Below are 27389 nucleotides of genomic sequence, written 5' to 3'. Positions count from 1 at the left end.
CTAGTTAGCTAGCGCGACTTCACCAGCTGTGAAGGTAGCATCTAATTAGTTCGGTAATGAATCGCTACCACCTTTATAGCAACTTTTATTTAATTGAAAATAAAAAAATGTCCCTCCAAAAATATAGCTTAAAACTATATCTAAGTAATATACAGTATTTCGTTGTCACACTGCCTCTCCAAATGCAAAACTGACATTAACAAAATGCAATAATGCAATAACAGCTGAAAAAGTACTTGGGTGTGTGTTTTATTTTATATTTACCGTTCTATAATGCAATCTGCTCAAAACATGACAGCCAGCGTATGTTTTGGAACTATTGGGGCTTACATGAACCACGTGACAGCCATAGCGGAGACATCAAAGAGTGTCGCAACTCTTTCTCTATATGGCTCTGCTCCAAACCATCCCTTTAAGAAGACTTCAGAGCTCATTTTATTTCATATTTATATTATTTGTTTGGAACCTGATGGACATGAACTTAAAAAAAAAAAAAAAACACACAACAAATTCATTATAAATTAATAATAATAGTTTTTCAGTTATTTGTGTCAATTGTCCATTATTGCACAGCCAAGTATCAGTGCAAACTTTGTGATGGTCAGTGGTCAAGTGAGTAAATAATTAGAATATTTCTAACCAACGTATGTATTGTATTTCTCTTTAGGGCCCTCTTGAGGTGGCCCAGGTGTTTCTGTCCGAGATCCCAAGCGATCCTAAACTCTACCGGCACCATAATAAACTACGACTGTGCTTCAAAGACTTTACTAAGAGGTTTGATTCCAGATGCTCTAACACTACATTTACATGGACTGCAGTAGTCCAGCTACTGACCCCAAGTATTCCAGTATATTGAAGACATGTATACACTGCAAATAAACTTTTTTTTATCACATCAATCAAGAAATACAGAATAGTATGTAAATGGGATGATGTTTACACACTATACTATAGATGATGCCATTAAATGTAACTATTATCCTAAAAATAGCTGGATAATTGCAGTCCGTGTATGGTTATATGGACGATGATAAGACAAATGCATTATTTTAATTGTTAAATGATAATACAATTAGAACTTGGAATTGCATACAATCAACCTTCAATAACCTCCTCAGGTGTGAAGATTCCCTCCGCAAAAATAAGAGTCTGATTGGTCCAGACCAGAAAGAGTATCAGAGAGAGCTGGAGAGGAACTATCACCGACTGAAAGAAGCTCTGCAGCCTCTTATTAACAGGAAGATCCCACAACTCTACAAACCTGTGTTACAGGTCAACTCACACAGGTCAGACAATAAAAATGATGTCAAAAGCTGTTAAGAATGTATATTGCAACTGATAAACTAGCTTACCAAACTATGTCGTTTGAATGAATAACGGTGGGCCTAGCACCTTTAATATTTTAGTAATACACCAAGTCAAAGGGTCAAAGATTTTCTTTCATATGAAAGCAAAATTGTAATTTAAAATGTACATAAAATATTGTGAAATTAATATGAATTCAGTTATTGTGAATCAAAATCAAATTACAATCAGGAAATGGACTCTAATACCCAGTTCTATTTAGTGAAATGTTAACTCGTATCTTTCTTCAGGCCGCAGACACGGTCAATAGTTGGTTAATCATAAGGGATGACATGATTGTCCAGAAAGCAGTGGGTGTTTTGAATGCATTTAACCTCTTTTTTCCGCTTTAACAAGCAGCAAAAGGACAGCTTGACAAGGTAGCCAAGTTGTTTGAAAGGATGTTTTTTTCTAAACATTTTTGTTTACCATTTAATATAACTTTTGATTCCTCATGAACTTTTTTTTACTCTTCTCTTCTTTCATAACATTTAGCTTTTCTTTTTCTTTCAGAGACTCTTTTAGCAGAATGAGCCTTCGCAAGCTAGACGTGTGAAGACCGAAGAAATAAAAAGAACATGCAATTTTATTTATTTGTATATATCAATCTTCCTCACCACATCAGTGTTTTTGCCATAAAGAAAAAAGTTCAATGTTAAGGCGATTAGTACATCATTCCAATTTTGTATTAGTTTACAAAATGGCCTGTTACATGATCATATAAAACTGATGGTGATTTTAGCATACAATGTGTCAAACCTATATCCAATTCCTGTGTGCACTTTTTTAATTTAAGTTTTTTTTACTTCATCCCAGTGTATTTTTAATAGTCACGGTACAATTTAAGAGTTTATTTAATCCTTATGGAACAAGCAAAAAAGGTGATGAATTTTTTTCAGCATTATGTACCTTTTGTTTACTTTAAATATTTTACTAAATAAATAACTCTAATAGCCATTCCAGTGTGGTCGTGTTAAAGAAACTGTGCACCAAAAGACAATTTTATATGCTGGTGTTTTAATGTGGTAAATAAGAATCTACATAACCAGTAATATAAAATATTTTCATTTCCCCTCCCTTCTCAAATACTCAACAGAATGCCATGTAATAGATTATCCATGAAAGGTTTTATTTATTGCTCATAGAGATCTAACTGCAATGTCAGGGCCTGCTCACAACATGGAAAAAGGAGAAAAGCTTCTTAGACTGGACTGAGGTATGGCCGATAAACTATAAAAATAGAAAAATAGGTCAGTTTATCCCTGTGGTCATTTATAGGCAATCAATACTCTGTACTTTCAAAGTCAACCACCTCTTAAACTAAATTTGATCCTCTGTGTGCAAATAGCCAAATATTAGATCATAACTGTAGCAGGAAACAAAACATTGCCTGTGCCTTCCAATATCAAAAATTAAGAGACTAAAATTAAATCTACTTTGGATTTGTAAGCCATTAATAATAGCCTCCAAAAGAGGGATGTCAAAATTTGAATTCATACTCCAGACAAAACCCAAACAAGCAAGAATAATTGATCTTAAAAATATATATAAAATATCAGTGTACAAGAAAATCGTTTTGTGTTATTCATTACAGCTATGAGGGAATGCTTGAATTGTACAGGAAAACTGTCACATGCACTACTATAAGTGCCAAGGTGCATTTGAAAAGCAAATGACATGGACTCGCTGAACAAGAGAAAAGAGCAAAGTACAAAAACGTTAAAAGAGAGGGGGGGAAAAGTGGCAACAAATGTCATAGCCTTGAAAGTTTCACATTGGTTTCCCACTGACACTTGTTACACAAACGTATGTATAAACTATTAACACATCCTGAAATTTACCTGCAAATGTACTTTCATAGTCCATGTCTTAACGCTAAAACTTCACAACTGTGAGTGTCCATATCCGATCACCTATTGTTACTGAGAGACTCTCTTGTAGAAGAGCAGGTAGGGCGTAGAGGTGGAGCACGTCTCAGGAGAACAGGCTCGGAGGAAGTCCTCTTCATCAAAGAGTCTTACTTCGGAATCATCAAACAGCATCCACTTTCCCTCAAAGTCCAAAAGGTTTCGCAGAGCGAGGTCAAGACTCACCTGGGTCTCGTCGCCCATAGCATCAGCTCCCTCTTCCTCGGTCTCTTTCTTCACAGTGTTCTGAAGCAGAGTACCGGTGGCACGACTGGCCAAGCTGGAAGCCTTCTCTGGATTGGTTTGCTTGCCGTTGCTGAGCTCATAACTGGTGACGCTCCTCTGTCCCCCTAAAAGCCCGACACCCTCGGAGCTCCTCTTGCCTCCTGCTTTGCCGGACATGCTGCTTGTTGAACTGGCTCTTGCCACATTGCGGCCCCTGCCGGACAAGCTGAAAGACACCTCACCGTCATCGTAATCTGTTTGAGGTGCCTCCTCTTTCTTCTGTTTCGGGTCTTCCTCTCTGTCTCGGTCTTGCCCTTCATCCTGAGACTGAGGCCTGAGATTGGTGCGATGGAGATCCATCATGCGGATGTAAGTGGTGTAGTGACCACTGCTGATGGTTACTCCGCTGTGCATGACCACGGCGAAGAGCTCGTAGTGATGGCTCTGGTCAGGAGAATCAGGTTGAGTGCACCACTCGTGCAGTGAAAGTTTGAGAGGGGTCTGCAGAGGTGTGTTCACCTTGGAAAGGCCAGCATAAGGGTCCATCCTGTTAAAAGAGTGAAGAAATAATTGATAACTTTAACAAGACTGAATAAAATGATTTTGTTTTAAGTGTCTACTGACTTTTTTTTTTGCTGTTTGTAACAAAAAAGCCAACACAAATGTTTTCACATTGTTCATGCCCATTGATTTTTTTTTTTTTATGCAATCATTAGCTGTTTCCATCCAAAGTTGCAAATTTAACTTATGTGCAAAATATTGCATAAAACAATTACGAATAAAGCACCATTTCCATCCAGTGAGTCAAAGAGAACAAAATAGTCACGTCCTGATAAACTGGTGCTAAAAATAACTAAGAAAAGTAGAAGGTGGTGAAAAATGTGGTGATGTGCAATATATATTATGAGAAAATTAAAGCGTTTTTTGTGGGAGACCTCCAAAGCAAAATTAGTATTTTCAGTCCCCCAAAAAATGGTTTTAAGCTAGTTATTTAGGCATAGGTTATATATAAAACTAAAAATTGTAATGCGCAAGCATGGAAAACAATTCCCGTGCACATGTGAATAGTTTCTCGAGGGCACAAAAAAGTTGATCATATACACTACTGTGCAAAAGTCTTAGGCATGTCAGTATTTTCACCCCAAAAAGTGGATTTAAGCCGGTAACACCTGTGTTCCATCATGACAGTTTCACAGCATCCCTCCTCCACCCCATCACCTCACTCTTGGCTGGTTTTCTATCCCAGTCAAAGGGGGCATACATTACTATATCTGATTTAATGTATGTGTGAAGTGAACTCCTGAATGCACAGCATTTTTTTTAAATTCATTAGATTTTCTATTATAGAAAACTAAACAGGGGCAAGTCTAGAAATGCAAATATTTTTCCATACTCTGCTTTCTTTTTTCCATACTTTTCCAGACCTGGAAATTACTCAAATCAAATTCCATACTTTTCAAAACACCGTAGGAACCCTGTGATTGGTCCCCGCAGATTTGTAACTGAAGCAGGATAGAAAAATGTACAGGTTTCCAGCCTGAACTGCAGGGCGAAATCAAATCGCCGGCAGATCGGGCTGGGTTTACCCAGTCTAGCGATATCCCAAAATGCGCATATAAATAGGTGGATGGAAACTAGTGTTGCACGATTAATCATATCGTAATCGCAATGTTAAGCCTATGCGATTATATGATGCAAAACGCTGCGATTTTATATGAAATAAACAAATTAGGGCTGTTAAACGCAATTAACGCAGCATCTGTTAATTTTTGTCATCCTTTGGCTAGTGTTACATGATCCCGCTCTTATTCATGCAAATGCTTTTAAACCATTCAAGCCCGACAAGACAAACCGACTCATGGGAGCTCTTCACTGTGCTCTTCAAGGCTTCAGTAGTTAAAAGAAAGGAATTAAGCTCTAAAATCAAACAGTGGTACATACTCTGAGACATTTGCAGCAAAGCATTTCAGGTGGATTGTTACGACTTCCGGTGTTTTGTCAAACAGAAGACTTCTCTCAGCTTCTGTGTAGTGATGACAGGTCTCACAGAAATATTTATCCTGACCCACAATCCGCTCAACAGATGCAAATTGAGATATGGCCCACTTGAGAGTTTTCAGCTCAGGCTTGGGATCTGGAGAAACTGAAAAGGAAGGATACAGTTAAGAAAATATGAAATGTTTTAACCAGCATGAGCGAGTGTTGACTGATGGACACAAACACAGATGGATTGAAATGCTTTCAATGTACTCACTCTCAGAACTGGACTCAGGGGAGCTGGTCTCATCCTCTTGCACAGGTACGCTGATATCTTGAAAGTCCTCTCTCCTCTCTGTGAAACACTCACATTCCAGGCAACGTGTCCGCAGCACCAGCTGACCCTGGAACATCCACTTCAGCACATCCAGGCCTGATAGATCTTATCATACAAAGCAATGCTAGTAGTTATTGATCACAAATACACACCCATACATATATAAATATATATATTTTTTAAAGTTACATTTCATTGCAGCTCTTCAAAACATTTTTATAATTTCAGTTTATAAATTATCATCATAATTCTCCCCTCAAATGAAATGTCCAGCTCAAATGTAGAGACATTTTGTCAGTGAATAGTACAGCTTTTCTGTTTCTAAAAATATCTGGATAGAGAAGATTTGAACATTTGATTGCAAAACTTTGACTAAGATATTTACCTTCACTCTTTCCCAGACTCTGTTTAACATCTTCAGTTCTGCTCTCGTCCTCAGATGTATCCTTCTTCTGCTTCTCTTGGGCACTACAATCGGATTTCTTCTTGATTTCCCCTCTCCCTCCTATGTGTGAAGTAATACGTCCCATGCTGCGGAACTTCGAGAAGATGCTAGGCTGCTTCCCAGATGGTTTCAACCAGCCAAGCTTCCCTCTCCTTGTCCTCTTTCCCACCTCTTTGGGGGAACTGTCATTCTTCTCTTCCTCTGTGGTGCTGCCTCTGTCCTTCTCTTGGTCCTTTTCCTCTCGTTCCTCTGCTCCATTCTTGTGGTCAGTTTCTGAACTATCTGTGGTTATGTCACTGGAGGACTTGCGTTTAGAGCGGGTCATAGGCACATTTTCCTCATTTTTCTTTGACTTGCTTTGAGATTTTGGCTTCTTCTTAGCGTTGCCTGCTTCTGTGTCACTCTTTCTCTTTCCACTCAGCTGGCCGTCTGAGCTCCCATCATCTTCCTGGGTGGTCTCCCCCGTTCCATTGCTCATTGTGCTCTCCTTCTGGTTGTCTGTTTGCTCTTTTTTGATAGTGTCACAGGCCTCCTGGATACTTGCTAGGATGCACTGTAGTACCTCCTGTGCATCATGTTGTAAGTAACCCTCATACATTGGATTGAGCTGCCTGTAGAGGAGAAATCAAACCGGTTTGTCTAGAAACTCATTAAAGCCAAGGTGACCGTGGCAAGAAAAACTCAGTGAGATGTTTAAATCTCTTTTCAATGTTGTTGAACGACACTCTGGCATTACCTGAGCGTGTTAAGTAGCTTGCGGGGTGGTGTGGCAAGCTCTCCGTCGCTGTATTTTTCAGGGTTAAGCAGGAAGCTGGATTGCAGCTGTTCCACAGAGGAGATGAGGCTGTGGAAACTGCCCAGAAGCTCCATGGGAACAGGTAGAGCATTCTCGTCAGAGTCTCCCTGATAACATCAAATATGCTATGTTTATTGCAATCAACTATAGTCAAGGCAGCAATATTAATATATTCTGTACATGTATTCAATTAGCTAATTTAGTACATTTATCAAATTGTTTATCCAATTAAACATTTACGGTGGCTGAGCAGCACCTGAATATTATGACACGAGTGAAGCACAAAGCTTTGTTTACAAAATAAATAATAGTTTAGCAATTAAATGTTACATCGCAGCCATGGATGCACAGTTGTGCGTGAGACCATACACTTTAGCTTTGAGATTCTGGTTTGTGATCTGGTCCCCCGATTATCAGCGAACTTAACAATATTCCATTTAGTTATTCAACTAGACATGGAATCTCCTGTTTTTTCCCCCCAAATCTTGTGGAAGATAAAATTCCCTCTTCAGAGCTTTTACAAGAAGAAAACATGAAGATATATTTTTTAAAAGATATCAATGGTCTCTTTCCTGCTCGTGTCCCACATCCCTCTATATGGCTATATGACACGTCTTTGGGTGGAAATATAAAACGACTTTTTTTTTTTTATATTTAACTTTAATATATTAAGTTACCATTATTTACTGATATTTATGTCAAAGCTTTACAGGCTTAAGTGTGTTATTAGGTTTTTGCTCAAATAAACAGATTTTTATTAAATTTCAAAACAACCCCACCAACACGCCATTACCTACGCATTGGTAAAAAACTGCCTCCGTCACAGCCCTATTCTAAATGTAATCTATTGTATGGGTATTTATTTATATGCACAAGCAATGCAAATGAAAATGTCTCTTGAAAGATGAAATGAAGACCCACCTCATTTTTGGCACCATCTTCTTGCTGTTGGTCTTTCAGCTTGGCCAAATGACACAAAGATTTGATGGCCTCTTTAAAACCAGGACAGTAATATAAGACCTGAAATATGTAAGAAGGGTAAACTCTGTTTAATTAGATCCAGACTACTATAATATTAATATGGAGATATTTAAGACAAAACACCACAGGCAAAATAGCCGGTCAATTTTGAGGTTTCAGGCTATTTTGCTTCCTTAACATGTCTTCTTTCAGACTAGTGAAACGAAAACATCCAAAATACACATTTAAGTGTTTATTTTATTTCACTTGATATATATGCATCTGCAGATTTTAATTGCAATTTTATTTTTTTAAATGACGCCTTATTTATTTTGTCTTCGGGAACTGAGGCAGAAATCTCCACTACAGTAGCACTTACATACATTTAAAATAAACTTTAAAAATGTATTCCTATCTATATTTTTACATAGGGGTTAAAATATAATAATTGATCATTATATGAATCATTTGCATATTTAAACATAACATTTCAGAAAACATGTCATGCAAAGCAATCATCTTAAAGGGATAGTTCACCTAAAAATGAAAATGTTGTCATTACTTACTCACCCTCAAGGTGTTCCAAACCTGTATGAGTTTCCTTCTTTTGCTAAACACAAAAGAAAATATTTTTAATATTTTTGGTAACCAGACAGTTGATGGTAGCCATTGACTTCCATAGTAGGGAAAAAAATACTATGGAAGTCAATGGCTACTGTCACCTGTCTGGATACCAACATTTTTCAAAATATCTTCTTTTGTCTTCAACAGAAGAACAGAACTTCAACAGAAGTTTGGAGGGTGAGGAAATAATGACAACATTTTCATTTCTAGGTTAACTATCCCTTTAATTGTACTGTGATAAATCAACGTGGAGAAATAGTGATCTACACAAGGCTGTTTAAAAAAAAACAAAAAAACATTCACCTGTGGTATCTTGCCTTAAAAACAGTGTTATGAATAAAACATTAGCAAGTAAGCTGAACAGCATACCTGAAGGATGCTATTCAGGTAGCAGGTGTTCCCCAAATTATTAAGCCCTACAAAGGGCACCAGGCTCTCACACTTCTCACCAGTAAGAGGAGATGAAGGGCAAGGTATTGGCACAACCTGGTCATGACTTGAGGAGGGGATAGTGGAAACAGTTAACTTAGTTAAAAATAATAATATGTAACGTACTTCAACATAATCCATATTTAATAGCGCAATAACAACATGCCATACTTAGTAGTCTCTTCTGGTTCAGCGGCACTGCTATCTTCTGCTGGGGGCTCTGAGAAGTCCAGGGCTCGTTTGGTGTCCTTCTTCTGGAAGAACTTTAGAGAGAGTTTGCTTTTCTTCACAGGACTGCCCGCTGCAGCCACCACTCCGCCTTCACTATGCAGTCCGGGCATTTTAACCATTCACTAAAGAAGATAAAAGAGAAACTAAAGCGAATGTCAAAAACGTAACGCACTCACTCAAAACATTGAAGACAAACCACGAACCGCGTGAGAACCTTGGGCTCAGATGTGCCCTATAAAATACTAGAAGCTGATCTGCTATAAATAACTTCAACTATCAAACTTTTATTAATATATAATCGTTTAATGTTTAAAATTAACGTTAGCGTCATATTGTCTCGAAATCCGTAGTGTGATCATTATTAATTCATATGTATGAGGCACATAGCAGTGTGGCTAACCGTAGCGGCCCAGCCCACACAACATGCACGTTCATTTTTGCAAGAGCAACTTACTTCAGAATTACGTAATAGGAAATAGAAGTACATTTAATGGCCTTACCTAATGAGTCCTATTATTCATGCGTTACATTTTCGGAAAAGACAATCCAAAGTACGCAGTTGCGTTTTAAACATAAACAACTTGACAGTATTACGCGCGCCTGCTGTAGTAGAACTTGGCGCTTTTTCCACGATTGAGGCTCCCTGCTACTGCCTGAATAAAATGAGATGGTCGAATAAATTGTGTGAGATTAAAGAATGAGCGCAGCGCGAATTTTACGATTTGTTTTGTTTTTGTTTGTGAACATATATATTTTTCAAAACTATGAATAAAAATCGAAATTAGTTTTCTGGCATCATTTTGGACTACCAGATCGTGTTGTGGGCAGTCCATGGTTGTCTGACAAGCTTAAAGAATGCCATTTTAAGCCGACCTGAGATCAGTAACGCGCGGGCCTGTAATTGTGTTGTGGCTGGAGTTTGTGAACAGGAGGCTGAATCTGGATCATCTTAAAACGGAGCTTCACAGGTAACCGGTTGTCTGGACGGTAAATAAATCAATTTCTTTTTGTAAAATATTCTAAAATAACTTTTTAAAGATCATCCTAACTGCATACTTTTGTACGTTAATTTTAATGTATTTAGGGCGCAGCCAACATATAGGCTGTTATTCGTAGGCTATGTCAAATTTAAAAACGCGAATCGCAAGAAATTGTTAGATACGTTGTAGTCAAAACATTACATTAAATATATTTTTTAACAAAATAAATAAAATAAAACATCAGATTTAAATTTGTTAAAAAAATACTAAACGTAGGCCTACAAAAAGTATGTTTTACCTTTCACCAGCAGATGGCCATCAAGAATAATGCATGAGCTCAGCTAACTGGGACATTCAAGTAGCTACAAACCATCTACATCACTTCTTTAATTCTGGTTCCCAAATGTAGCCGATTTTGACAACTAGCATGCATGGGACATGAACTTTCCCTCCAACGTTGAAATTTTATTTATAATTATGAATTTAATGAACTACGAGCCCAACTATTCATCTATATGATTTACGTGGGAAAGTGTAGGCATTTATAGATGCTGTAATTGGTCACTTATTTGGGGTTTTCATTATTTTAATTATCGTTTTGCAGTATGTGATGTGACAAATCAAATGTTAAACACTGCATGCAAGAAAATGCTGTGTAGAATAGTGTTATGGAGCATATAACTCTACACAACATAATTTCACCTGCCAATGAACATACAGAGGCATCTAGGCTAATTCAAACCACATCAGCATTTGCGTACTTAGACTACCTTGTCAGGAAAATGTAAGAGGAAGACAAAAACAGAACATTATTTTCTTTTGTGTTAGTGCATGTGAATGCACCTTTATGTAGAGGAGACTGAGGCTAGTTGTCAAAATGGCTATATATCAGTAACCACACTGGCATGCATTCAGGCAAATGTCAATTGTGGTTGAACTGTTTAATGACTATGACTGAATATTCGAGGTTGATGTTGTCACATGCGTTATCTTGCAATTTTATGCAAATTTTAAGCTTAAAATGTATTTATAATTAATAATAATATAATGTCATATAATTATTGTAATATAGCCTATTAATTTATAATCAATTAAATTAATTTACTATATATTTACTATTCTTGTTTGGCCAAAACAATAGTTTGATATTTTTGTAAATTAAAAAGAAAATCTGTTTAATAATTGTTTTTCCATTTAAATTTACAGACATAAACTACCCCAATAACATTATGCGTTAATATAATGGATATGTACTATTATTACATATTAAATATTCACTGGAGTGTGACAACGAGCCCTTGTCTCCCTCCATAAGCCAAATATAAATTATTGTATTAAAATGTATAATATCTGTGCTTACAAGAAATGCTCCTCTTTTTATTCCCATACAGTGTTAACCACGAAGCCTTGTAGAATGCAGTTACTGTCAGAGGCAAACCATCCCTGGGATGAAGCTTTTGAGTCTTGAATAGCAGAGAAATAGACCAGCGCGCTCAAAGAATGAGAGGCATGTCCTGCACTCTTTCAGCCCCAGCTGAGCGGTGTGCTGTTTTTTAAATCACTTTACCACACTACCTCAGTGTCAGTGACACACACACCATACATACCGGCTGGATCACACACACACACACAGATGTCAATTCTTGATGCAGAGCTCAAGCAGCATATAGGCAATATGGCTAAACACTAGTTTAATCGTTTAGCAGCCATGCTGTACTACTTTAATCCTATAGCATTTAATGTGATGGGGAAGCTGGATGGGGCTGGGGGGGGTGGAGGGTTGGCTACTGATGTGTGTGTGTGTGCCTGACCCTGCTATTGGATGAGCTCTGTGGGAGGGGTGTGTTCAGGCTCACAGTATAGCGCTTGTTATGAGAGCATTCTGCCGTCCCCTTCCACAAATCTCAATAACAACAGTATCGCAGCCTCAGATTGTGAGTGTGTGTGCAGGGGAGTGAGGAGTGCCTCTACCGCCGTCGCAGCTGCTTGCGGCTTCCTCCTTGTGCTGGATTTCCTTGAAGGTCTGCCTTACCTCTGCAGTGCCTATAGGAAAAACATAAGGGTCCCCCAGAGACTGAGGTAAGTGATGTGAGATAATGCATTCCTCTTCTGTCAGCTTCATTATTCAACTTTTTTCATGTTTACCTTTGGAATATACAGCACACCTCTATACAGCAAATCCCACACACCCTCCCTTAAATCCACCCTTTTCATTTCTTGTTCAGCATTTCAGGAAGCCTTATTATGTGCTGTTTTTCTAGTAATGATTATATTTTTAGATGGGTTGTCCAGAAACTAGATCTTTCATTTCAGACCTGGCTATTTTTATAGTGAGCTGGCCACCTTGACAGCATTGGTCATTTGGCCATTATTAATGCTGTCTATGTGGGAAGCCCATGTCTCATTGCACAAATAGTCTCATCTCGCGCTTGGCTGTGCTGTTTCAGTTTACCTCCCCGCTGGGTTGTCGTAATGTCGACCAGCTGGCTGTTACTATGTGTCAATCTGGAAGAGATGCGAGGCTGTATGATTGTGCCGTAGTGCAGCACTGCGCTCGTGACGCTGGGCTGCTAGATCTCGCGCGTCTGCAGTCAATAGCTCAGGCTTGGTTTTTTCGCGATGGAGGCTGGCTCATTTTGCCATCCAGAGACGTGAGCTCAGCTGGTACAGATCTCTCTAATATCCTACGATGCCCGAGGCGAGATCCTAGCTGTCATGCAGAAAAGGTTCCCTGTTTGATTTGTGTGCAGAGCGCGCTTTCCTGCCAGTTTCAGACGCAACCGAGATAGTGTTTTTTCATTCAGATGCTATGGGTTGGTCAATGTGCATATATTATTTTGTACATACGCATGTAGCTTTATTAAGCGGTGACTAGCAACATAATTTGCTTATTTGTCACTGGAATGGTGACTGGGAAAGTGTCCCAATTAACCTGAAATTCACCCTCAATCAGTTTATACAGGAACAAAACTGATATTGATATGAACAAAATAAAACAACTAATAATCTCATTACAGAGTACAGATGGTCATTTCCTTTGCACAGGGTGCAGATTATGGGGCGTTCGGGGTGGAGGGACAAATCCCCCTAATTAAGGACATGTACCCCAACAAAGGAAGTCAAAACAACCGGTTTGGGGCCTTTCAGGGGTTTCAAAAGTTTAAATAAATGATAAAGTTAGATTAGAAGTTAGTCACAGCGGATGTTTTGACTTGTAGCCGAATAGACGTTAATGAACAGGCTCGCGTTCTTCAGATGAGGTAACCATATAGTAACACTGCCGATTGGGCACTTTTTATTGCATTTATTAAAGATATAGAATCTAAAAGATAATAGAACTAGGATTTTTGATTTTTAAAGTTTTTGAAAATCTGACAAAAATAAAAAGTTACAAGTCTGTGTACTTATTGGCTTTAGTAAGGGGACAAAATCCCAATCCCATGAAGCATTGCAAATAGCATCGAATTAAAAACGAGGAAGAAATTGCCATGTATTGTACAAGGTTGACGAAGAGAAACAAAGAGATTTTTATTAAATAACACAGAAGCAGGTAATCCAAAATGATAAAACACAACGAAACAGCGTGCCATGCACAAACAATACTGGACAATGAACTGAGGGACTTAAATACATAAGGATAAAGAACTCAAAGATGAACAGGTGTGCTAATTAATCAAAAACCATAGAAACCAACAAAGAGCAGGAAAATTAAACGAAGGAAAAAAAGTCATTGAAAACGAAATAAAACACGTTAATCATGACAGAAATAACCTGTAATACTAGGTACTCATTTAAAAATGTTTATATATACATGTATATAAATATACAGTTATCAAAGCCCCATTCCAAATCAGGTTAATTGGCAAAATTGACAGACTTTCAGCTGTTTGCAATGAACAAATTAAACAAAAGTAATTGAAAAAGCTCAACACCATAAAATGTTCAAGTGGTTTCTCAAAATTCAACTGAAATCAGTCTCGAAATTATTCAACCCCTTCATGGCAAGCATATTTAGTACTTAGTAGAACACCCTTTTGATGTTATGATTCTGGCAGCGTTTCTGAGGAATCTTAGCCAATTCCTTGTGTCATGAGCAATGGTCTCCAGTTCTGTAATATTCTTGGGTTTGCGTGCTGCAACTGCCTTTTTCAAATCCCACCAGAGATTTTCTATGGGTTCAAGTCAGGTGAATGTGATGGCCACTGTAGAATCTTCCAGGACTTCTTCTGCAACCAAGCCTTGGTGGAATTTGAGGTATGCCTGGGATCATTGTCCTGTTGGAAGGTCCAATGACACACAAGCTTCAGCTTTCTCGCTGATGGCATTACGTTTTCTCCTAGGATTTCATGATGCTTCAATTAATCTATCTTGCCTTCCACATGCTGCAGGTTTCCAGTGCCAGAGGATGCAAAGCAGCCCCAGAGCATCACCGAGCCCCAGCATGCTTAACTGTGGTGTGCACCGTGTTCTTTTCAGCATATGCTTCATTCTTCTTCCTCCAGACTTACCGCTGATCCATAGGACCAAAACTGATAAGACCAGTTTTGTCTCATCGCTCCACAGAACAGAATCCCAAAACTTCCGTGGCTTATTTATATGATTTTGAGCACATTTCTTGTGCTTTTGGGTCAGTAGTTGTGTAGTCTTGAAGTTCTGGCATGGAAACTGTCTGCGTTTAGTACAAGCCTTACTGTGCAGCTGAAACTTCAGTGCCAGTTGCCACCAAGTCTTGCTGCAGGTCTTTTGCAGTCACTCAAGGGTTTCTCTGAACCTGCCTTTTTCTGTTCACTGTTCCTTTAACTTTGAACTCACAAACTATGCTTCCAATGGTGTCTCTAGGTACATTTAGTTTCTTCGCTAATTTTTTATAATAATTGTTTGTTTGACTTTTTGGACCATTCTTTTGACTTAGCCATATTTCTAAAATGCAATTAAATGTTACAAACCAACAAACCTAGCAAGTTCAGATACTGTATTTATACGGTGCAATTTATGATCCCTTGATTAGTTGCATGAGGTGTGCTTGAGACAACACATGTTTTACAGATTTGTGCTGTTGTGAGGGATTCTATTCAGGGGGTTCAATAATTCATTTTGAGACTGCAGAAGTCATTAAAAGTTGCATTTTCAGTTGAATTTGCAGAAACCGCTTGAAACATTTGTTGTGTCATGCAAAACAATTATTTTTGTTTGATTTGTTCATTGCAAACAGTTGAAAGTCTATAAATTTTGCCAATAAACCTGATTTGCAATGGTGCTTGAATAATTTTGATTACAACTGTATAGTACCGGTATGTATAAGTTTATTGGAAAATATGCATCTATATATAAATATTAGACCTACTATACAAATAAGTATTTTTAGAGCGTAGGGAGATTACGTAATTCACAGTGCTTCTTGGGAGTGGGTGGAGCTATAGAGCTCTTTTGACACGTTTTCTCCACGTCATGGAATTTTCTGAACAGCATCATAGTTAATGACATTTTTCTGATGTTATCAAGTTCTGATGTTAAACTCAATCATTCTAAAAAATAAGTTGAAACAATGCGGGCACAGCTTCAACTGAAGCTAATACCATCAATTAACAACCTCATAGCTCACAGTAGGGCTGTCTTTAAAGGTTTAAGTTTTGTTATGGAGAAAATAGTTTATATTTTCGGAACCCGAGTTGTATTTTATTTTATTCATGGCCTCTGTGAACAGTAAAGCCTCAACTTCTTTGATTTGATCCATCATCTTAATCATTTTGACACTAATGATATATATTTTTTAAAATAATTACATTCCAGAAGGCACTGAAAACAAATAAATATCAAACGCAGCTGAACATCACAACATGCTTCTAAACACACTAACAGAATAATTTATCATTGCAGAGATGCAATTTTAACCACCCTTATATAGACTATCTTCACAAACCTCATTCTTTACATGGCCAGGAGGGCAAAAAAAAGAAAGAAGACACTATTAATGGTTAAACTATGGTGTTTATGTAAGATTAAAACAATTATAAAAGTGGTGATTTCCCCTGGTGGGCCCATATGCCTGACATACTATAGACAAAATAGCTAATGGTGTCAAATTACAATTTGTGTTGCAACAGGGATTTCGAAAGATTGCTCGCTAAAAATTTCCTTTACATTTTCATAGTTTACCATTAAAGAAGAAAGATTAGGCTAAATTCCTTTAAAATTGCAACCCCCTTGAAAGTCATTGTATAATTGGCTCACTGCCTTTCTTTGCCCATATAATGTCTTCCTGGTAGCCTACAGGCTGTTTGATGTTCTCAAGAATGCAGAGGTACATTAAACATGTGACCTAAGGGCCACCCAGGAGCTCTGACTCCCTAAAGACATTCTACAAGTTTACCATCATTCTTAGACTCAGAATTACAGAGCCTTTCTATGTGAATCTATCTATCCATCCATCCATCTCTGTCTATAATTTTTGCATATATACATATATATATATTTATTTATTTGTTTGTTTATTTATTTAGTAATAGTAATTATGATAGATTTTTATATATATGTTTTATATATTTTTATCCGTGCATGCATTTATTTATTTTATTATTCTCATCTCAAAGTGAAATCCTGTAAAGCCAGTGATCATTTATTATAAAAATAAACGGACATGTGTTTGCTCTTGTGATCAGTCATGTGGGCTTCTTGCACCAGTGACTGTAATTCCATGGCCTGGTTGATCTCCGAAACAGGCCTTTAATGGAAACAACAGAGAGACGTATTGCGGTACTTATACCTGATATGTATTAAGTCTCTCGAGTCTCGACTATTACTGTTACGCTAAAATATTGTACGTTCCTTAGTTTCTTGGATGTCTGAGGTGGTGGGCACTAGAAAGCTCTCTGTGGAGGTTATGGAATTTGGCATTGCGAGGTCTCTTGGGGCTTCACATGTGAGGCTTTGTGAGGGCGATTCCTTGTCTATTGTTTTCTGCTAAAGGACATTTTTCATAGAACGGAGATGGAAACAATGGCTAATACAATCTGCTCCTGCCCTTTAAATGTATTCCTCATATGTGCATAATATAAAAAAGTAGTATGAGACCATGTGAACACAGAAAGATCTGTCTAAGAGCTACTCAAAGGAATATCTTCTGACAAGTGAATTGTAGTTGAATGTTGGTTACTCCATGGATCTCATATTCTCAATGGAAACTTTGATTTGTATAAGAACCACATGAGCTGACCGGACTTTTACTGTTATTGTGTTTTCATGTGAGGAAATCCCTGAGGGTCCAGTGGATGTGAATGCGTAGATGGTAGAAACACATTGACCTCAAAGAGGCCCTATGTCTGTTTCACACCATGATTTTGTTAACTACAAAACTCATTATAAAGGTTTAGTTTACCCACAAATGAAAATAAGTTCAGCATTTTCTCTCCCGCATGACTTTTGAAACCTGTAAGAGTTTCTTTTTACTTCTTTCTATACGATGAAAGTGAATGGTGACCACAGCTGTCAAGCAAAATTTTCAAGGGAAGATTTTCAACGAATGATGACTTTCATTCTTTTACTCGCACAAAGCTATCATATGACTATAGAAGACTTGGAATTTAATGCATGCGGTTTACAGACATTTCTATGATGCTTTTAAGGTGTTTTTTTTGTTTTGTTTGACAGTCCCTGTTCCCAATATAAATTTAAGTAAGAGAACAACTTTAACGTATTTTGACATTTCAAAGCACATTTTGAGTTCCAAAGAAGATACATTTTATGTTTTACTGTATATCAAATAATGCAGTCTTGCTGTTAAAAAACCCCACCCCAATATTTTAAACGGTAGTTTAAAGTGGACTGACTCTGTATTGAGAGCTGAGAGTTTGTGGAATTGAGGGGTTGTGGGTGTTAAGCTGTGAGCTGTCATCCTATTTTCTCCTGCTGTCTATCAGTGAAGGCAGCACAAAATGGGTCACATTGAGAGTTAGGAATGTAAATAAGCTTTGCTGCATATCAGTGAACCGAGTGCAATATCAGTAAATCAGTTCCACGGTGAGCATGAGTACCCGTGTGTAAGAGTGCATGTGAATGTCCAAAGAAAAATGCTGGTTTTAAGTACCCATGTTTTTGTGGTTGATCTCTTGACCAAATGTTCAGGTCCATTTGTGGGATCTATCCAGGCACATACTGTCTTCTCATTGTGTCCTAGACCAGTGAAAGAAACATGGCCCTTTGGGTTGCACTAAATTACCATACCACCATTTTTTTTTTCAACCTCTTAAGTCTGACAGCTCCTCAGCTTCTATAGGCTCATGGGATAGCAGATTGTCTACTGGTGGCATACTTCAGAATCTCAGCAGATGAAGTGTGTCATCTGGGTATTTTTTGCCTACTGTATTGGCAATACTGATACTGAATATTTAGACATACGAGTATACAATGTCGCAGAAGAGCAAATGCATGTTGTATTTTTCCTCATCTTCAGCCGTAGAGAATCTGCAGATAGAGAAGTTTGGGAAAGAGGTCTACACAGAGTTGAAACCTTCTGACCTCTCTAGGCAATAATTTCTGTTTGCGTCTGCCTTTGGATGTTTCTGTCTGAATTCTTTTCTGTTTTATGCAATAAAAGACACTTGCGCAACTGTCAAAACATAGTCTTCCTACATATTTCATGATCATTTCATAACAATTTATGTAGTCATAAAGATTTACACTTTGGATTAGAAAGACACAGTTAGTTCTACATGAGTTGGGTTTTTACCATAAATGTATACATTTATTAATGGAATCAAATCATCTTTTTTTTACACTCGCCTTCATTCTCGTTGGCATTTGCACAGCTTGGGCTGCATATATATATCTTTATAGATATAATCTGTCCCATACTGTGAAATCTTGAATTCCTTGCACTCTCAGATATGCAGTGACATCAGCAGTCTCCAGGAGAGCTAATGTTGCTGTACGTAACATGTGATTGTCTTTTAGTTATTCCACAAGTTTTGACGTGTATCTTCTGATCTTGTATCCATGACTAGCAGACTTTTATTTTCCAAGTCAACAAAGAATCGCATTTCGTTCAGTCTTCTTACATCATAATCCTCTTGTCCAACAACCTTTTTTTAACAACTTGTTTGTTGAGATATATATGTGTATGATAAATATATATGTATATAACCACTTATGCTATTTTACAAAACCATACACGGTTAAAAGCTTTGTGTTCTCCGTGTCGTCTAAACTTATTGAATATGCGTCAATAACTTTCCACATGCGCTACAAAAATTATGTAAATAAACATGAGCAGTAAGAATATAAACCAAATAATAAATTCCACCGTAATTATTATAACAAATTTACATATTTAAAATAGGAGTCAGCTGAAGTGCTTTCAGAGACAGAGGAAAAAAAGAATAAAGAACACATTAAACAACCATCTTACAAATGCTGAGATTTTAGTATGCACATTCTAATGTGGTGTGTAGAAACAGCCCCGGTTAGAGCCGTACTATTTCTCAGTGGGCTCCAATAATATATCCAGACTGTTGGGGGTGTAGTAGTGTCAGAGATGTAGGTCATATGTAAATATGTTTTTAAGTAATCCTTTTTTATTAATGCCCTGTCTGGCACCAAGCTTCTCTGTATATGTCTTTGTTATGAGAGTATGTAACCTAGTGAAATGCTGGCAACAGCCAGAAACAGCCAGTTTTGTTACAGATGTTATGAGCTTTCATATTGTCAGATGTTTAAAGCTTCTTGTCAGACAATTTTCTGCTTGCCAGCATATTTGTCAGTCATGAGGTGTTGAACATTAATATACACGATGGGCGTCTGTTGCTGTGTTGCTTTGTTGCATCTAACAGCTTTTTCTTATTTCGTTTGTCTTTGATGTCTACACCTGCTACTTGTATTTGTGATTGAGGGTTATTGGCATGAAAAAGAGAAGTTGACAGCTTATAATATTCACAATTCAGTATACACAAATGGTTAAAGAACAAAATATATTGGATTTGTGTCTTTTCATCAAATCTTTATGAATTTGTTTTTGTGGCTTTCTGTTTTGCCAGCTGTATTATAATGGTGGTTATCAGTACATTTTAAGGTATATATATAAAAAAATGTTGGTAGCTTGGTATACTAACATATCACTTAATTGCAATATGTGACCCTGGATCACAAAACCATTAAAATTATAAAAAATTATAGATTTTTCTTTTATGCCAAAAATCATTAGGCTGTTAAGTAAACATCATATTCCATGATGATATTTTGTATATTTCCTACCCTAAATATATAAAACATTTATTTTTGTGAGTGAATGCAGCACAAACGCGAACATGAATGGACAACTTTAAAGGAGATTTTCTCAATGTTTCCATTTTTTTGCACCCTCAGATTCCAGATTTTCAAATAGTTTTATCTCTGCCAAATATTGTCATATCCTAACAAACCATACATCAATGGAAAGCTTGTTTATTTAGCTTTCAGATTATGTATACATCTTAATTTAAAAAATAATTGACCCATATAACTGGTTTTGTGGTCCAGGGTAACATATATGGTTATAAGTTGTAAAATATACAATCAAAATGCCATCTCGTAATACCGTAAACATTGTCACAGTATGTTTTACAGTAAATGTCTGCCAACCACGGCTGCCAGTGTTTTTAACCCTTTATTTTATAGTGTCTTTGTTACTTGTTACCTGTATAGTACTTACTGTAGTAATAACAGTAAATTATGCATAATTACAAGGAACTACCCATAAACAAACCCTATTCCTTAACCCATACCCTATAGTAAGTACATGTTAAGTCAGTAAAGTATAATTACACTGTAACAAGGAAACCTTAAAATAAAGTGTAACCTTTTTTTAACAGTAAATTGAATTGGATTTTTTTAAAACATTGATTTAGTTGCATTACATTTGAGAAAAAGCCTTAAAATGTAAATAGTCAAAAATGCAATAAGTTCAATGATTAATTGAAATAAACTGTTTGATTAGCTTTTTAACTTATAGTTTGCTCTTGGCTTCACTGAAATTGAATCTGAGGAACTATAAAATCAGCTGATAACATGCATTATATAATCCATGGTATAAATTAAAAGCTTGTTTGACGATATGTGATTCATCCCTGTGGGCAAGATTTAAAAAATATTGAGAAAAATTGGCATGATCATCTTTGAAGTTGGTCTAAATGTCTTAAATGTTGCCCTCCACATCCTGTTGTTTCTCATTCTTTCTAATTCACCATAGCAGACTTAGACATTTTTTCCCCCATTCTTCCAATTTTTTCAACCTCTTAATTATTATTGCACCCTGGAGTAACTTCCAGTGCCGGCCTTGTAAATACACCCCTGAAATATGTTTAATATTAATAAAGCAATCAAAGGCAGCAAAAGTGTTTCTTTTAATTTAAGAAAACCTTTTATGGTGGTTATTCTAGTGATCTGTTTAAGTGTAATCCCCATACCGAGAGCAGCAACAAACTCGTTGCCAGATGTGACAGATGTGCAGTAGAGGAGACAAAATGAGAGCCATTTTATTTTTCCTCAGCAACCTTTTTGCCCATCTTTCCTTGGACTGTAGCATTGGTCTTACTTTCCTTCTTATAACCTGCATATCCGATGACATGATATGTATGTAGTACATCTTCGTGAGTCAATTGTATTGTGACTGCTATTTTGAAGAGGAAGTCTGGACTGTTGTGTAATGACATAATGTGCGGAGAACGGAAGTGATGAGTATACAAGATGGATGAAGTTCTCTGCTCCTGTATTAATGACTCCTGATAGACACCACAACATCATATCGCTATTACTGTTTTATGTGTAACATCACCCATTGAGCAGTACTTGAAAAACCTTTTGTTTCTGCAGCCGGATATTTTGCATTGATAGTACTGTAATGAAGAGATGTAAATTGCTCGGCAAAGCAGAAAGCTTGACTGAGAGTGGTCTCATCCTGCTAAATGAATGCAGAGGAAAGCAGCACTGAAACTGATTAGACACTAATCCTTAGGGACGGTCATAATTTACAGCTGTGCAGATGGAACCAACACTTCCAAAAGCTGATCGTGTCGATGTTCTCACATCTATTAATCTTTATGAAAACAAAACTTGTTTTCAGATTCCACTGTAGATTTCTTAGCTCATTTCATTTAAAATACTGTGTTTTTGTATTGTTTATTTGAACGGGATACCAAGAATTATTAGTTCTGGTCCTCTAATTTGAAATGGACCAACGGTGTTCCAAGATTGCCAATATTTTTTATAACACTTTTATATCACTGGACACTTCTATCACTCTATCTGTGTTTGCTGCTTTCCAAACAGACTTTTGCATTTTTCAGCTGTTTTAGTATTATTTATGTACTATTAAAAAATGTAGTAATATTTTGAATTACTTTTATTTTTATATATTCATTTATATTTTAATCCAAGTTTTGCTTTTGTAATTTGTATTATTATTTTTTTCTATTTCAGTTTTAGGAATGTTAGCTTCTTAAACTTATTTTATTTTTACTAGACAACATTTTTATTTAAGTTTTGTAAGGTTTAATTTTTTTCATCTAATATTTTTACTTTATGTTTTTCAGGTAGGCTAAATCTAGCAGTATTCAGGCACAGAAATGGAATACTCAAATGTAAAACAACAGTCTTCACTGTATAAATGAAATATAACTAATAAAATGAATTAATTAATACAATGCTACAACTTCAAGTCATTCGTTGTTTGATCACCATTTGTGACACAAACAGCTGCATGTGCAAAACACTGGGTTAAAAACAATCGTGAAATAGATATTGTTCCTGGCGTGACGGGTGTATTAGTGCTAAAATTAGCATCAAGCTACATAACACAATTTAAAAGATTAATATTACGCTTTTACTCAACTCACCTTAAACCACCAATGAGTGTTTGTAATAACTGCCGATTGCGATCTGGATTTTGGTCATATAATGTTGTTGAAATTTGTTATATTAAATCATTTTATATGGTGCTAAGCGCAACACCTGCTTAGCATATACTGTCAATATTCGTTATTCATATGCACCAAATCACATGAAAATCACACACATACCATCGTAATCGTGTTTATTCTCTTCATTTTTGACGTGTAGAAACGTTTCTTTGGCTTTGTTTTTCACGGAGCTGCGAATGAGGGAGTTTACACAGCCACATCTTAGATACGTGCCCTTTCTCACGATCTAACAGTAAAAACCTTGTAGAAAAGGAATTCGAGCTATAATTTAGGAAAACAAATCTGTTTTTCATTCAGATAAGTCAAAGTTTTGGTAACCACCACAGAGAAAGTATTTGACCACCTGCTTTTTGACTGCTTTTCTCCTGCTGTTCCAACCATCCAGTTGCTCTATTTAGATTACAAATCTTTCCTGTCTGAAATAAAACCCTCATCCAACCAGTGCTATCTAGAACAACAGCTTGAGACGGTTTGAGAATCCAAATGGATTTGACACAGAGGGAAAGAACAGTAAGAAAACAGATAGCGACATGAGTGGGGAGCTGAAATTGCTTCAGAGAGCAGCTCTGATAAGAATAAGATGGCATCACTGGATTTAAGAGCAAGCGAAAGACAGAGGGATAAAGAAAAATAGATATAGATGCAATGTGCTGCATTGCCTCTAGCTCTGCTTTGGCCTTTTGAAAAGGTATCAGACTTTTTCATTATGGAAGATCCTCAGGGTGCCAGATGCTTCCTGTTGCAGATGAATGCTAACTGAACACCAGACCACAAATAAGAGATGTCTTAATGTGTGAGAACAAATAGACACAATCATTTCTCTCATTCTCATTTGATATGCTAATTATAGAATCAACTTGTTAATAGTTAAGAGAAAGAATAAGAGGAAAAAATGAATAGGAGAAATTGTTATGAGTAAAATGAAGCCAAATGCCTTTATGATATATAGGGATCTCCTCTTTGTTCGTGTACTAGCTAGACCAGTTTTACAAAAAGAGGATACGTTTATCATTGTTATTAAAAGTTCATATCGATTAAAAAATAGCATCTTGTTGATTTATTAATGTTTATGTATTCCAGATGTTTTAGAATGTTCTTGTTGAATGTCCTGATCACTATGAAATGTAATATCATAAAGTAAATGCACTTCAGACCTCTGACCTCCTTATGACTCAGAATATTCCCTTTAAGTTCAGAAAAAGGGCAGTGTTACGCCTACAGGTTAGGAGCATGATGATAGTTTCTATTTTAAGCATTGTGTAATTGTGAAATTAGAAACAAGCTGCTTTCCCAGGGCTCGATCCATGCTGGTTAAAACGGTGTCAATTAGAAAACCACTGAAAATGGCAGTACATGAAGCATTTATGGTTCACAGCATGTGAACATTTAGGCTTTCCTTTGTGGCTGAGAAAGAATAGCAACTCTTCATTTGAACAAAATTATCCCCTATAGATTTTATTGCTATTCAGTACCGCAGAATCGTATAGTCCTCCTTATTAAAATGTTTTTTTTATTTTTAAATTCAGGATTTTACAAGTATGTTTTGGTCATAGCCAATCATCGCAGGCTTTCTCCTGTTGTAGATCTCATTCGTTGTTTTGTGTTTTCCTGAAATATTAGCAGGTGGAATATTGTTTTAAACAAATGTTATTTTTTATTCCTTTTAGAGTCAACAGAGTGCCTGTATGTTTACTGCATATGTATTTTTACATGAAATCGGCTGTGCAGGTTCATTCTTATAGTCTTAAAAGACACGGTTCAGTGTTGGCTTAGATGGGATTGTCCTCAGTGGTTCTTATTTTGTCCTTCAGAGACGTAATGATCAGATGTTTCACCATCAGCGGAAATGGAATAGGAGCCTTGCCCACAGTTCCTTAGAGACGAGCCGGACTACACGAATGTGACCTTGGGAACGCTGTACTGTGTTATTTCCTCTTAGAAAAAGCTGGAGAAGTTTTGCATTTCAAATGGCCTTTCTTTTTTTTCGTCTTCCTCCTACTTTCTTTTTTTATCAATCCTCAGGAGCTATAAGAGGACAAACATTGTTTTCCATTAAATGCTGATTTGGAAAGCAATAGTGATTGCTTTCAAAACAGCTTCTCTTGATAATATTTAGGGCCCTATTTTAAGGATCTGAAACGCAAGTATCAAACGCGAAACGCAAGTAACTTTGTGGGCGGATCCCGACGCAAATCTAAAATGGGTTGGTCAGAAGTCGCTGCATTATTCATAGGTGTGGTTTGGGCGTAGCGTGTAATAAACCAATCAGAGCGTCTTCTCACATTCCCTTTAAGCGCAGGCACGCTTGTTCCATGGCGGATTGTTATTATAACAGCGGATTTGCCAGGCGTACGCCAGGAGCGGTTTGCAGCTGAGGAGACCGACGTTCTCGTCAGGGCCGTAAAACACAGAGAAGTGACAATGTATGGGGATGGGAGAAACCCACCCAAATTAGCTTTGGGTAAACAGGCGTATAATAATTTGGGTAAATGTGTAAGCTAGATTTATGCATATTTTCATGGATACAACAATGATTTCCCTCATGTGTTAATATTTTTCCTTGTAATAATGTATGATTTGCAAAATTTAACCCTGCGTAGATTAGAGAATCAAAGTGTATGCGCGTTGTGCACACACTACATTATGGCCAAGCATGCGCCCTTAAAATAGCATATGAATAACACGCAACGCGCCACTGACTTTAGACTAGGTTTTTCCTGGTCAGTGGCGGAATTGTTTTCTGAAACCGCAAAATAGCACCAGGGAACATTTGCGCCGGAACACGCCTCCTCTTTTCGCTGAACCGCCCCCGGGAGCGCAAGTTCATTCCCTAATTTACCGACGTGTGTCTGTGAAGGGAAAAGTCAGCTGTGCACTGGTGCAAAATAGGAATGATACATGCGTCGGTGTACAAAGTCAATTGCGCTGGGTGGGTGCAAGATAGGGTCCAATATCTGGCATATGATATATTGTATGGCTACGTCTAGGGGACTGATCCATAAGCAGAATCAGATCAGTAGCGATATGTGATTTCTTGAAGCAATAAATAGCTAAATCAATGGCACTTCCATGTCAAAATGTCAAATATTTTCTTAGATATGTTCAATGCATGGATTATCAAGACTCTTTTCCAGCAATGTTATCACATTTTCAGATATCCTAAAAAAAAAAAAAAAAAAAAAAAAAGACAGCACAGCACATGCCAGTTACTGATAACAGAGGGCACTTTAAGTTCAAGTTGTAAGTGAAATGGTGCCAGGTGTGGGAGAAGATTCCTTTAAAAACGGGATCTGTTTTTCCAATCTGTAACTTCTTAAACACTCCCATGCCTCTGATCTGAGAGATTCACTTCTGGAAGCTTCCAGCCTTTGGAAAAATGAGGATAGCCAAGATGGAAAAAAGAGGGAAAGAGAAAAAAAAAAGGAGAAAGATGAAGTAGGCAGATCAAAGAACAACACAATGCTGCTTGTCTGCTCGAGTAGGAGGAAGCCAAAGCCTGTGAGCTGTGGGTCAAAGAGGGAAAGTTATCGTTCCAACTTTGAAATCTGTTGAAATTCCAGACCTCATTTTTCAAGAAGTAACATTAAAATATGTCTAAAAGCATATTTATATACAAATAGTCATTGCACTCTCCCAAGAACTTGTGAGCAATTTGTGTCAGAAAAGTGTTGGAGGCGCTATATGCTTTAATTAATTTGAAAACTTTAGCAAACCTCTGTAGGCAGGTAAAACTTTTTCGGTTTATTATTAAATTGTCTTTGCAAAAGAAGAAAACATCAAGCTGGAGCTCTCACCATTAAAATATTTTAGGTCCCCCGAGAGGTCTTGTGTACTGCCTACTGAAAGATAACCAGGTTCTTATATCCCACAATACTAGAAGGTAAGAAGCTGTACTCTCTTTGTGACCACCCATAATAACATATCCTAGTGGCAAGATATACCATATAAAGGATTCAAGCATTCACATCTAATAAACACCCTGTGTGTAGATTGTATATCAGGGACATGCTGTTGTTGCTCTGGTAGAAGTAAAAAGGATTTACATGTATGCTTTTGTCAGACACTTCGATCCTTTACATACTGCGCCACTAGCAGTGCAAACGTCCAGTGGCAACCACCAAAACTAGATAAATGACCCCCACTTGCAAAGAGTGAAAAATCAATTCACTTTCTCTTTCACTCTTTCT

At 37.1% G+C, this 27389-nt stretch overlaps 3 protein-coding genes across 21 annotated transcripts in view; 2 read left to right on the top strand and 1 right to left on the bottom strand.

Annotated features, from left to right (window-relative positions):
- Positions 1-2301, top strand: part of dock7 (dedicator of cytokinesis 7) — a 52283-nt gene extending 49982 nt beyond the window's left edge. For 15 of the 18 annotated variants that reach the window (XM_079628621.1, XM_079628620.1, XM_079628618.1 and 12 more), the window contains 3 exons: positions 668-774; positions 1119-1286; positions 1858-2301. In XM_079628621.1, coding sequence (XP_079484747.1) covers positions 668-774; positions 1119-1286; positions 1858-1900 — 318 coding nt within the window. In that variant the 3' untranslated portion in view covers positions 1901-2301. Of the gene's footprint in view, positions 1-667; positions 775-1118; positions 1287-1704; positions 1725-1857 lie in introns of all 18 variants that reach the window. The other 3 variants (XM_079628616.1, XM_079628627.1, XM_079628626.1) reach the window with 1 other exon arrangement.
- A 2-nt stretch (positions 2302-2303) lies between these two features.
- Positions 2304-9930, bottom strand: usp1 (ubiquitin specific peptidase 1). 2 transcript variants are annotated; one of them, XM_079628640.1, is made up of 9 exons: positions 9776-9930; positions 9216-9397; positions 8985-9111; positions 7953-8051; positions 6972-7138; positions 6176-6846; positions 5731-5895; positions 5418-5619; positions 2304-4023 (listed from the first exon to the last, which is right to left on the bottom strand). In XM_079628640.1, exons 2-9 carry the CDS (start codon positions 9392-9394, stop codon positions 3264-3266), a joined length of 2370 nt encoding a protein of 789 aa, XP_079484766.1. In that variant the 5' UTR covers positions 9395-9397; positions 9776-9930; the 3' UTR covers positions 2304-3263. The 2 variants fall into 2 exon arrangements, with proteins under 2 accessions (XP_079484766.1, XP_079484765.1); XM_079628639.1 differs by having other exon boundaries at positions 9216-9418; positions 9776-9926.
- Positions 9931-12099: 2169 nt separating this feature from the next.
- Positions 12100-27389, top strand: part of kank4 (KN motif and ankyrin repeat domains 4) — a 49571-nt gene continuing 34281 nt past the window's right edge. Inside the window, exon 1 of the mRNA XM_079628634.1 lies at positions 12100-12334. The gene's annotated coding sequence lies outside the window, so the exon portion shown is untranslated. The remainder of the gene's footprint in view (positions 12335-27389) is intronic.

This window comes from Phoxinus phoxinus (assembly GCF_949152265.1).
Source record: "Phoxinus phoxinus genome assembly, chromosome: 11".
Taxonomy (NCBI): Eukaryota; Metazoa; Chordata; class Actinopteri; order Cypriniformes; family Leuciscidae; genus Phoxinus; species Phoxinus phoxinus.
Note: the sequence above shows the minus strand (reverse complement) of the source record. Positions and strands in the feature narration are given on the sequence as shown.